Genomic DNA, 11681 nt, shown 5'->3' with positions numbered 1-11681 from the left:
ACAATTTCTTCTCTAGATTACTCTTGGCAATTAGCATTTCACAATCTGTCAGTTACTATACTATTGAATTTTCATTTATTGACCATGCTTTTCTTAATGCTTTTTAAGACAAGGTCTCACTTTATAGTACAAGCTGACCTAGAACTCATGGTGATCCTCCTGCCTCAGTCTTCTGAGGGTCAGTGTACAGGATTGTGTCACCACCTTGGATTTATAGTGCAATAATTCAAGTTTGTTGTATTTTTAACCTCTTGCCACAGCCAGATTATAATTCATGAACAGTTGGGAATGCAAGGTTCAATATTTGCACTTTTAGTTGACACACTATTTTGCTTAGAGCAAGCATTTCATTAACCTAAACTCACATTAATGTAACCACCAAATGTTCTTGGACCATTCATAAAACAGAGCTTCTGCTCCACGTTTGTACACGCTCTAAGTATACAAAGACAGTTTAGGTTTTTGTAGGTAAAAGCTGAACAAACAAAATCAGGTCATGGACAGTCACATCTGAAGGACATCCATCCTCTGCGAGAGTTGGGAGTCCCGCGGGATCGTATAGCCAATCAGGATCGAGGATGGGGCCGGCCATCAGCTGGTGCTGGATCCGGCCTGTAGGAGGAGTCCTCAGGCACAGCGGTGGCACCTTAGATCTTGGCCTCTCAGCATCAGGGGACCAAGGGTGGCCCAGGGCACTGCTGCTGTGATTGTGGTAGGTGCTGGCCCGTTGGAAGAGAGTGGGCTGCGCAGGTTTGCCTTGTGAGCTCTGACAGTGGGCGGCTGCAACGAGGGCCTAGATGAACCCAGAGAGGAGCGTTCAACGGTCCCCAGCCCCCCAGCCCGGCGAGGCCAGTGCAGTGTATTGTTGATAGGACCGGCTGCCCTTCTGTCTTTAGTGCCTCTGATATCCAGGTGGTAAGGATGGCTCGGCAAAGCTTTCCACTGCTGTTTGCCAGAGGCCGGCTTTGATGTGGAGGGCTGGGCATTTAGGAAGCTGGATTCATGGTGTCATAGCCACTGTCAAGGGAGAAGGACTGCAGATACCCGTGAAGTCCTGACAGAGGGACGAGATGTCCTCAGTCACCTTACCTCGCCCCACCTTATACAACCGCATCTGCCCTGCTGTTCATGACAAGTTAGGCACGGTCCATGATACAGAGCAGTATTAAAAATTATTTCGGGGCTGAAAAGTGACAGAGGGCTTAGCTAATGTGTGTGAGGCCCTAGGTTTGATCCCTAGAACCACGAAAATACAAAACAAAAAGAAAACAAACAACAAAACCCAAATAAACAACAGCAAAATGCTATTTCATCCAATCTTCCTTTTTATTTTATTTTTTATTATTTAAAACAATTTTAGCCAGGTGGTGGTGGTAAATGTCTTTGATCTCAGCACTTGGGAGACAGAGTCAGGCAGATCTCTGAATTCAAGGCCAGCCTGGTCTACAGAGTGAGTTCCAGGACAGCCAGAGCTACACAGAGAAATCTTGTCTTTGAAAACCAAATAAAATAAAATTTAAATATATTTTGATCATATTCTTTCCCTTCCCCAAGTCCTTCCAGATCCTCTCCCCCTCCCTACTCATCCAACTTTATTCTTTCTCAAAAAACAAAAACCCAATATAACAACCCCTGAAACAAGAAAATAAAACACCACCCCAAAAGAAAAACAAAACAAACAATAACAAAAACAAAAACCCACACTAAACTGTAACCAAATAAAAGCACACACAAAAAAAACTGGAGTCCAATGTATGTTGGTCAACTGCTGGACATGAGCCTTGCCCTGGAGTGGTTGATACCACCCAGTCTTTAAGTACACATTTGGGGGGCGGGAATAAGCATATATAGTGTTTTAGTTACTGTATTCAACAAAGTACTCAGAGGGAGTCAAACTTGTAGGATTAGAGATTTAATGCTGCTCCATCCCTTTATTTCTCTCCACTGCTCATCACTTGTGACCTGAAACAGGTAATTTCCATGTGCCTTGTTTTGTTCGCATGTAGGAAAACATGAGTAGTAACTGTTGTGAAGATCCAGTAAGTTATTGGCACACAAATGGCTTAGAATTCGGGGCATACAAATGTTTTTTACCCTTGGTGTTTATTAGTATTGAGATTATTGCAGACTCTGATGAATAGTCATTCTCATAGTACACATCACACCTTGGCCTATTTCTTTTTACATACAAAGTACGGGTAAAAACTAATTGTGGTTTTGTGGGCCTGTAACCTCCGCACTCGGGTGGCTGAGACAGGAGGACTGAGTTCGAAGCCAGCCGGCTCAAGCTACACAGTGACGCTAAGGCCACATAAAAAGGACTACATAAAAAGACTGTCTCGAACAAACAAAAGACAGCAATAAATAAGTAAATATAGAGTATCAAATAGTTTCATGACAAATCAATTTCCTCCCTGTATTGCTGAATCTATTGACTTTATTTAGCCTGAAACAGGGCTCAGTGTCTGCTGCAATAATAATCTTCTATGATTAAAGACACTGACAGAAAAGTTGTGCTGTGGCTAACTGGTGGTTTGAACACTGAACAGAGGTATTTTTGACAAATGACTCTGATGAGAAATCTATAGCTAAAGTTTCCTAAATTACTAGATTGATTGGCACAAATCAATCTGCCTTGTATAGAAGGTCAGGAATAGACTCTGGTTAGTACTTCAATGGTATTCTGTTCTTCACAATACAGACTTTATAATTACAATGTATGTGTTTTACAAATTGTCACAAACTTTCTTTTGTGGAGGAATTTATCTCTTTTATGGCTTTAATCAAAGACTCACTGCGTTTTGAAAATATTTGCAGTGTTTTGAATATTGTTTCCATAAAGTAAGTTTTCTTATCCTTATTTCTCTCAGACCTAATGACTGAGTACCGAATTATTTGTTTTTGAATGCTGCTCACTAAATCGCCTTCTATTTTGATGTGGATTAATAATAGTTATTGGCTCCTGATCAGATTTTAAAAATGAAGAGAATGCTGGTTTCACCTTTATGTAATGACTTCCATTATTCAATACTGTATTTTTCAAGTTTGTCAGATTAATAGATGCAAATACTTTGTTTTTTTAGTAGGAGTATGTAAATTACTATATTCTTGGGACTGTACTGTCAAAGACTTTCATGATTTTAGTAATAATAATTTGTTAGGTTTAAATCCATCTTAATCATGAATTTTTCTGTTCTCTTTCTTCACAGAACACAAAGGGTAGGGAAACACAGCCCAGGTAGGCCAACCATTATCATGTCAGTGTGCTCTGTGTGTGTGTGTGTGTGTGTGTGTGTGTGTGTGTGTGTGTGTGTGTGTGCATGTGCGTGTGTATGTGTGTTGTATGCATATATGTGGTTGAGCTTGTATGTGCAGGCGTATATGGAGGCTAGAGGGTGATGTTGGGATGTCTTCCTCCATCATTTCTCCATCTTACCCTGAGAGGCAGGATCTCTCACGGAAGCCCAGAACCCTGCTTGCCAGGCTGGCTTGCCAAAGCTCTCCAGATGTGCCTGTCTCCATCTTCACAGCAGCAGGATGAAAGGCATGCTCTGGGTACTGCTGTGAGGGACTCAGCTCACTTTACCCTCTGAGCCATCCCCAGACTTTAAAGTTCAATTTATGCCGTTTTAATTATTTTGCTTTACATGTCATTTTGGGATTCAGGAAGTACTTATTTAGTTTTCCAACTAAATTTGTGGCAGTCACTGAAGCACCTTTGTTCAGAATCTTGTTTGTATCTCACTACACAACAGGCGCTTCTCCACTTAACACCATATATTTTATGCTACATTATTATTAATTATGTTCCAGTGAGGCCTGAGCTCAGTAATGTTATTTTTTATTACTTTCAGGTAACATTTGGTCTAATTTGGTGGACTATTTACAAGTAAGTGTAAAGTAAGTACAAAAATCATTTTACATGTGTCTTATAGGGGCCTCACTTTTTTCTGTGTGATTTTAATTTCCTATGCATGTCTGTTATGATGAGTGTGCAAGCAACATGATGTTTGCCTGTCATGTTTGTTCTATTCTTTTAAGTAAAGGGACGTCCATGTTTCACAGCATTTTTGCATATGTATTTAAATTATTATGACTATATATATAATTATAATAGTAGGAGTTTATGAAGAAGCTATGACTGAAAATTTAAAGTAAGTCTGATTAGGTGGGTGTGATGACACACACCTTTAATCCAGGAAACTGATGCAGGTGGATCACTGTGAGTTTGAGCCAGCCTGGTCTACATAGAGAGTTCTAGGACAGCCAGGGCTACATAGTGTGGCCAAAACAACAACAAAAGTCTGATGAATGAGATAATTAAGTGTCTATAAAACTGGATGCTGTGATTACATCTGTCTTTTTGAGCACTCAGACAGTAAAGCACATGTACGTTAAACGTTGCATTTTTGCTTAATATTATTAACATTCACTGCAATCAAAGTAATGGGATCCTTCCCCTCCCAGTATTTTCCAGGTTCGCGAATCTGGTGTTTTCTTTGGTCTGTGGTCTAAGTTCTCATTGTGGAACAAAATGGGAGATGCTGAAGCAGGCAAGAAGATCTTCGTTCAGAAATGTGCTCAGTGCCACACAGTGGAAAAAGGAGGAAAACACAAGACAGGTCCCAATCTCTGGGGCCTTTTTGGCCGAAAGACAGGCCAAGCCCCAGGATTTTCCTACACTGACGCCAACAAGAACAAAGGTAACGGCCAGAAACTGTGGGAGGGGAGGCGCTCGGAGAGTTTGCTGCAGATAGACTGTGTGTGATTTGGTGTTGGAGTGTGTGCCTCACTTATTTCATTGGCTGGAGATGACTGTGTTTCTGTGTGTTGAAATGCTGGTTTTTGCCATAAGATCTGGATTTAGATAACTTGTTATCCTTTCAGAAGAATCAGCAATCTTTCATGGCATAGATTTTTGCTCAGGCAGACTGTTTTATATGTTAGTTTTATGTGTTAAGATTATCTTGAGAAAGTATGGGTTAAGTCTAAAAAGAAAATATTTTAATGGCATGATAGCAGGAGTGATTGTATCTGTAACAGTGATTCTTAGCAGGGTTGGGAATCTAAATATATTTAACAATTTATCTGTTATTTGTTGGTAGAAGGGAGTTAGACAGTAAAGTGAGAAAGCTTTTTAGAATTGAGATTTAAAACAGCTAGAAAAGACTATAGTATCTTTGCAAAGCAATTTGTTTTGTGCATGTGTACTGCACGAACATATATAAATATACTTAGATTAGCACATCAAATATTCTTAGAGCACAAGTATTTGAAAACAGTTTTATTTGACAAGGGTCTCAGTGTATATAGTCCAGATTGACCTTGAACACTTTGTAGCCCATATTGGCCTTATATTCACTATGATCCTCTTGCAAGTGCTAGGATTATAGGTACATAGGTACATACCACATGCCCAGCTATTTTAAATTTCTTTTTTTTAAATTGGAGTGAAATTCATATAACATTTAGTTATTTTAGAGTATGTAATTTATTTAACATTTAGCATTTATGATACTGTACTATAATTACTTCTCACTGGTTTCAAAACATTTTTTTAAATTTTTTGGTTTATTTATTCATTTTTTTCTTTTGAGACAGGGTCTCTCTACATGGCTGTGGCTGACCTGGAGCTCACTATGTAGACCAGGCTGGCTTTGAACTTACAGAGATCCACTTGCTTCTGCTAGTACTGAGTGCTAGGATACAGGCATGCACCACTATGCCTGGCCTACAGAACTTTTAAAAACGAAGCACCCCAAAGCACCTTCATCTATTATGTAGCCAATTCTCACCCCTTACCCCTCACCCCTCCTCACCCTGTTCCTCAATGACTGCTAAACAGCTCTATGTCTCTCTGGATTTGCATGTTGACTGTTGATGTATAAGGAATCATGTAACATGGTACTATTTGTGTCTATCTTCCTTCACCTAGCAAAATGCTCTCAAGGCCCAGGGCCCATCAAAATTGTAGCAAGTACAGTACTTCACTAAAATTATGATTGTGACTCCAGCTACATGGTTCCAATCTCCACTTTGTCATTTGTGTGTGTGTGTGTGATGTGATTACATGTGTGCCCAGTGCACACGTGGAGATCACAGACAGCTTGCAGGAATAGGTTCTCTCCTTCCACTCCGTAAGTCTTGAGGATGAAACTAGGGACTTTGAGTCAGGCCTGTACTATTACTGTATTCAGGATGTACAAAAATGCTGGCGAGCAGGTATTGTATAGTAAAAGATTTTGTCTTTCTCTTGGGTTTTTGTAATGGAATCTGTAAAAGCTTGGGGTTTCCTAAGTGAAAAGAGTATCTTTATCATGGTTAGTCGCTGGACCAGGGCCTGACTCTTGCTGATGAGATGACTCCACTTGTAGATGATGGATGAGCTCCTAGATCATCTCTGGATAGGGGCCGACCATGCTGGGAGGACCAGTGATGTGATTAGATAATTGTACCACATGCTCAGGGATATCAGGTAGACTTCTAGGGACAGAATGGGGATTGAGATTCTGGAACTGAGTTCTGTCAGGACATGGTGAGTCTGTCAATCATGCTTTTGTACTGAAACCCCCATGGGAAGCTCCTTAGACATCAAAGTTCTGGCAGAGTGAGGAGGTCCTGATTCTTCAGAAACACCGTGAAGCTGTGCAGTTGGGACCCTCCAGTCCTTGCCTTGTGGGTCTCTTAGGCCCCGCCCCTGACACATGGCCTTTATAATATGTGTTAGTGTACTGCTTTCCTGAGTCCTGTGAACTGTTCTAATGAATCACTGGACATCAGAAAGTTGTGGGAATTTCAGAAGTTTGGGTGGCCAGCCCCCCCCCCCACCAAAACCCCTTGTAATTTTTTAAATAAAGGCCTTCTTACAGAGGACTGTGGAATGTGTGCTGACTGTGGACAATTAGTGTTAGAACTGCATTATGGTTAGTGCAATTAGATTTTAGTTGTTAGGTTACTGAGGAAATCAATTTTTAAGTCAAATTTGCTGCTTACATTTATGTTTCTTCAATTCTGGGGAATGAAGTTTCTTTGAGTGGTACTTGGGAATCGAACCCAGGGCTTCAAACATGCTTGAAATATACTCTACCACTGAGCTGTGTACTCATTTTGACAAAATTTTTTTGTTTTGTTTTTGTTTTTTTGAGACAGGGTTTCTCTATGTAGCTTTGGCACCTTTCCTGGAACTAGCTCTGTAGCCCAGGCTGGCCTCGAACTCACAGAGATCCGCCTGCCTCTGCCTCCCCAGTGCTGGGATTAAAATTGTGTGACACCACTGCCCGGCAATCTTGACAATTTTTTAAAGCAATGTTTCCATCTTGTGTCCTTTTATTATTATTGCTTTGACAGTAAAGTTGGAAAGTCCTCATTTTCATTCTAGTCATAAATCACACTTGAAATGAAATTAAAATTATTACAGAGCTGTGCACTGCCCCTTCAATCAGCCGTCTCCTTTCCTGTACATAAAAAAGCCTTATCAGTTCACGAGGTCCCATCCTGCTTGTCAGTTGTGGGCTTTATTTCTTAAGTAACTGGAGACCTATTTAGAATGTCTGCAAAAACATCTCTATCGAAAGGTCTACCTGCGATGAAAGTATGGTAATAACTAAAATACTACCTCTTAAGCATCAGTGATTTGGGGAAGTAAAAAGCCACTGGTTGTACTGTGTGCATTGATATATTAGACACTTCTGGTAAAGGGGAAAAAAAAAACAAACAGATTAACCAACTCAGGGTAATTAGTACTGGGTTGTTAGATAAAAAGTGGAGGTGGGAAGCCTGTGTTGATGAAGGACCATTAGGAGCAAAGGAAGCGGAGGAGGAAGCAGTTACGGCTCAGTTGACCGCAAGGCAAGGAAATCAGATGATGTCGGCCAAGAGTGGGCAGACACGGCCTGCCTGTGTTGTTTGAGAAAAGAAAATGAAAAAGGAAACACTATGGGAAGACTCGAAGAATACGGGACATGAGCAAAGCATGGGAGAGAGTTGGTCTGCTGGGTCGACAGTAGTTAGTAAATAAAAGAGGGATGCGTGGAGCACAGAGCAGGAACACAATGCTGGCTGCCTGTTGGCCTCTGGTGTCAGTCTTGGCTGTACCCATGTCCCTGGGCAGCCCTGTCCTAGCTTAGGGCCTTCCTTTGGGAGATGAAGTTGCAGATTTGGTCCAGTCAGTGAGCAGTACATCACAGGTGGGTATGAGATGCTGGTCACACTTGTGGGCACACCCTCAACCAGAAGTTGGGTTGCTTCTGTCCTTTTGGCTGGTTTTACGAAGGGGAAGAGGACAACTTTTTCTGTCATCTTAAAATTGGATTACCGAAGTCACAGCTTTCCATGACAGATAGGTGTGTGTGTGTGTGTGTGTGTGTGTGTGTGTGTGTGTGTGTGCAGGCACATACATGCTACACTTTACATGTGGAGATCAGAGGACAACTTTGAGGAATTGGTTTTCTCCTTGTACTATGGGCTCAGGTTGTCAGGCCTTCATGGTGCTTTCACCAATGACCCATCTGTGTGCTCAGTAGTCAAAAATTCTTGATTTCAGGTGGCTTTGTCATGTCAGGGAAAGTTACTTTCTTCTTTGGGGCAGCATTTTGCCCATTTTCAAAATGGAAGATTAGGTTAGATTACATGATATCTGAGATTTAATCTGGAAGAGACACTGTGAATTCAGGAGCACTGTAGGCACAACATGTCTGGGATAGTTGTTCATTGACATATCTTTGGTGGTCCCAAACAGCATGTGACTTTTGGATTTCTATAGAGAAACAGAAATAGACTGTACTTCTGCAATTTTCTTATAGTTCAGGCTTTACATTATAAACTAAATAGTCTTCCCATTGAGTGAAGAGGTAACATTGTTCACATATGTGGATCCTATCAGACAGTAAGCCCTAAAAAATGACTACAAAGACTTAATACTAATTTTCAACTTTATAGGTATTATCTGGACAGAAGCAAGTTTGATGGAATATTTGGAGAACCCAAAGAAATTCATCCCTGGTACTAAGATGATCTTTGCTGGCATAAAAAAGAAGAGCGAGAGAGAAGACCTTATTCAGTATTTGAAACGGGCCACATCCTCATGAGATAGTATGCATCTTCAAAATATTAGTTCTCAATTTCAAATATTGTGTTTAGTAAGAAACAATTTCTGCTCTTTTTTGATCAGCCTGTAGTAATTTTAACACGTTAAAATAAAGGTTGATATTTTTGATCAGGTAAAGTCCTCTCATGAGATACCTGTACGACTCTGAACTTGCTTTGATCTGGGCACTAAGACGGTGTTAGTCAGAATGGAGGAAGAGAAGGAAGCAAACAGATCTTTCCTTTACTAGTCTGTGCATGCACAAAACAGTTTTATGAGCCTGGACACTGCCATTGAGGATGGAGATAGTATCCCAGTGGTTCTCTGAAGTATAAATGTAGATGTAGCAGACATCAGCTTTAATGTTCATTAAGCTGTTTGCCTTTTACTTAAAGTAACTTTAAGGGGGGAAAGTAGGAAAAATCTAGTCAAACCTTGGGAATGCTTTTGGAGAGAGAGAGAGAGAGGAGAGGAGAGAGAGAGAGAGGAGAGAGAGAGAGATATTGAGATAGAAAGCAATATTGAGATAGAAGGATAAAATCACAGCCTACTTTCATAAGCACATCTTGAAGCTTATAAGTATTTTTGCATTTGTGTCTTTAAGATTTCCTCCTCATCCTTAGCAATACAAAGCTGGACTCAGGCTCTTTTGAGGGAAAAGGCCCCAAACAACCAGCAGGAGGGTGGAAAGAGCCCCATCTCAGAATAGTAAGAGTGTGGCGTCATGGGGCGGGCCCACGTAAGCCGTGGAGGGCACAGTGCTCTGCAGTGAAGCTTCTCCGCAGTGTGCAGGACTGTCGTCCCAATGATGGGGTCCCAGGGAGGAGGGAACAGCTTCCACACTGAAGAGGTGGACAGAAGACTAGTTAGGGGTCATTATGGGGAAGCATGAAATGCCTGTCACTTCATTTACACTTCATATCGCCCCCCCCCCAGGACCTTGGGGGTGAACTTTATCTTCTATAGAGGTACCTAGAGTTTAGTTCAGTCCAGGAGCAAACGTTAACCTTCTACTGATAACTTTCGCCTTTATCATCGGCTGACTTATAGTGTGTAATGAACACAGTTGAAAAGCAGCATATTCTAGACAGTTCCATTAAATTGGCTAAGTGCTCAAGTTTACTCTTGGGATTCCTGACACGTTGGAGAGAATGTACTTCTCTGGGATGCCAGTGTCAGTATCGTGTGGAAATGCATCTCTGGGAATCAAAAGTGGCTTCAGGTAAGGCTAAGCTTGTTACTCTCTCCCTAAGGGAATTTTCTGTGAGGGAAGAGAGGTTACAGGGTCTCTGAGAGTGTGCTCAGAGCAGAGCTGGGTTTGCAAAGCTGTAGGTCAAATTCGACAACACATCCCATCCGAGTTTGCATGAGGTCCATCAGCTTTGTGAGACAGAACTTGAACTCAATTCTCATTCAGAACTCAGTCCCGACTGACGGAGCCCTGCCGGAAGGATTTGCTGGCATTGCTACAAGCCCACACTGCACGGGGAGGAAGAAGGCTTCAGGCTGCGAGTTTAAATACTTTGCCTTAGGAGGAGTGGAAGCAGCTGTTCTGGGACAGAGATGATAAAAGACATTTGGGTAGAAATGAAGAATAGTTACTATTCAGGTAGGTTTCTGCTTAAAAAATTGTTGGGATAGTAACACATTGAGTATTACATTAAACTTTAGCCTTAGTAAGAGTAAAACAAGTCACAAATCTCCCCATCCTCTTTTTTTTTTTTTTTTTTTTTTTTTTTTTTTTTTTTTTTTGCTAGTGGCAATGTTTTATTCATTAGAAAAGTTGGAGGAAATGTTACAAATGAGCATGGCAATTAAAGTTGTGCATTGTGGTAGACTTTATTTTAAAATTGTCTTTGAGGAGCTGACATTTATTTTCGGATGGCTCTCTGTGAAATCGCTTCTGGCCATGCTGACGGCTTTCCTTCGGTACCAGTTTAGTGAAGCTACAACGGAGTCTCTCAGAATTCTTTGCATGGTTCCCAGTCAGGCTGATGACAAGAGCTGTTTGCTTCAGACTGGGAGGAAGTGGGGCTAGACAGAAGGCTTTATAAGTTAAAGGGTCAGCTCACAACCCTGGATACAGCCTACACTTGTCACACATCCTTGGCTCTCATGGTTGGTGGGCAGCAATCCCTCCAACTCCTGCTGGCCCCTCTCTTCCGCCTCCTGTGAGTTCCAGAGTAGGTGTGTGTCAGAGTTGATGGAGGGCCTGGCTTAGCTAGGTCACCCACATCAGAGGTGGATGCGTGACTTGACAGCAGAGTACCGATTTCTTCCTAACTCTCTGGACTGAGGACTGACCCCGATGACTTTAAGTCATCTCTAGATGTACAGCCAGTAACAAATACTCTAACCTGACTGAACTCCAGCCAGGCTGCTCTAAGTCCCCTTCTTGACTAGGCCCTTGGTCTTGGCCTCTCTCCTTAGCAATTTAAACATGTTTTTAGCATGAATCCTACTTAATTAGTTTAGCAGATTCACATCCTTGGTCCCTGATCACCCCAATCTCCTTCAGCTAGAATCCTGTCAAGTTTATTCACCCAGAATTCCCTTTACCTCTGACATTTCTTTCCCCTCACTGCTCTTCCGCTCA

At 41.6% G+C, this 11681-nt stretch overlaps 1 protein-coding gene across 6 annotated transcripts; it reads left to right on the top strand.

Annotated features, from left to right (window-relative positions):
• Nucleotides 1–567: 567 nt before the first annotated feature.
• Nucleotides 568–9226, top strand: LOC114700813 (cytochrome c, testis-specific). 6 transcript variants are annotated; one of them, XM_028880602.2, is made up of 5 exons: nt 568–712; nt 3210–3238; nt 3855–3889; nt 4468–4703; nt 8938–9226. In XM_028880602.2, exons 4-5 carry the CDS (start codon nt 4535–4537, stop codon nt 9084–9086), a joined length of 318 nt encoding a protein of 105 aa, XP_028736435.1. In that variant the 5' UTR covers nt 568–712; nt 3210–3238; nt 3855–3889; nt 4468–4534; the 3' UTR covers nt 9087–9226. The 6 variants fall into 6 exon arrangements, with proteins under 6 accessions (XP_028736435.1, XP_028736434.1, XP_037060789.1 ...); XM_028880601.2 differs by having other exon boundaries at nt 3855–3900; XM_037204894.1 differs by lacking the exon at nt 3210–3238 and having other exon boundaries at nt 3855–3900.
• The last annotated feature ends 2455 nt before the right edge of the window (nt 9227–11681 follow it).

The sequence above is a fragment of the Peromyscus leucopus genome, chromosome 4 (genome assembly GCF_004664715.2).
Source record: "Peromyscus leucopus breed LL Stock chromosome 4, UCI_PerLeu_2.1, whole genome shotgun sequence".
Lineage (NCBI taxonomy): Eukaryota > Metazoa > Chordata > Mammalia > Rodentia > Cricetidae > Peromyscus > Peromyscus leucopus.
The sequence above is the reverse complement of the archived record's forward strand: the minus strand, read 5'-3'. Positions and strand labels throughout refer to the sequence as shown.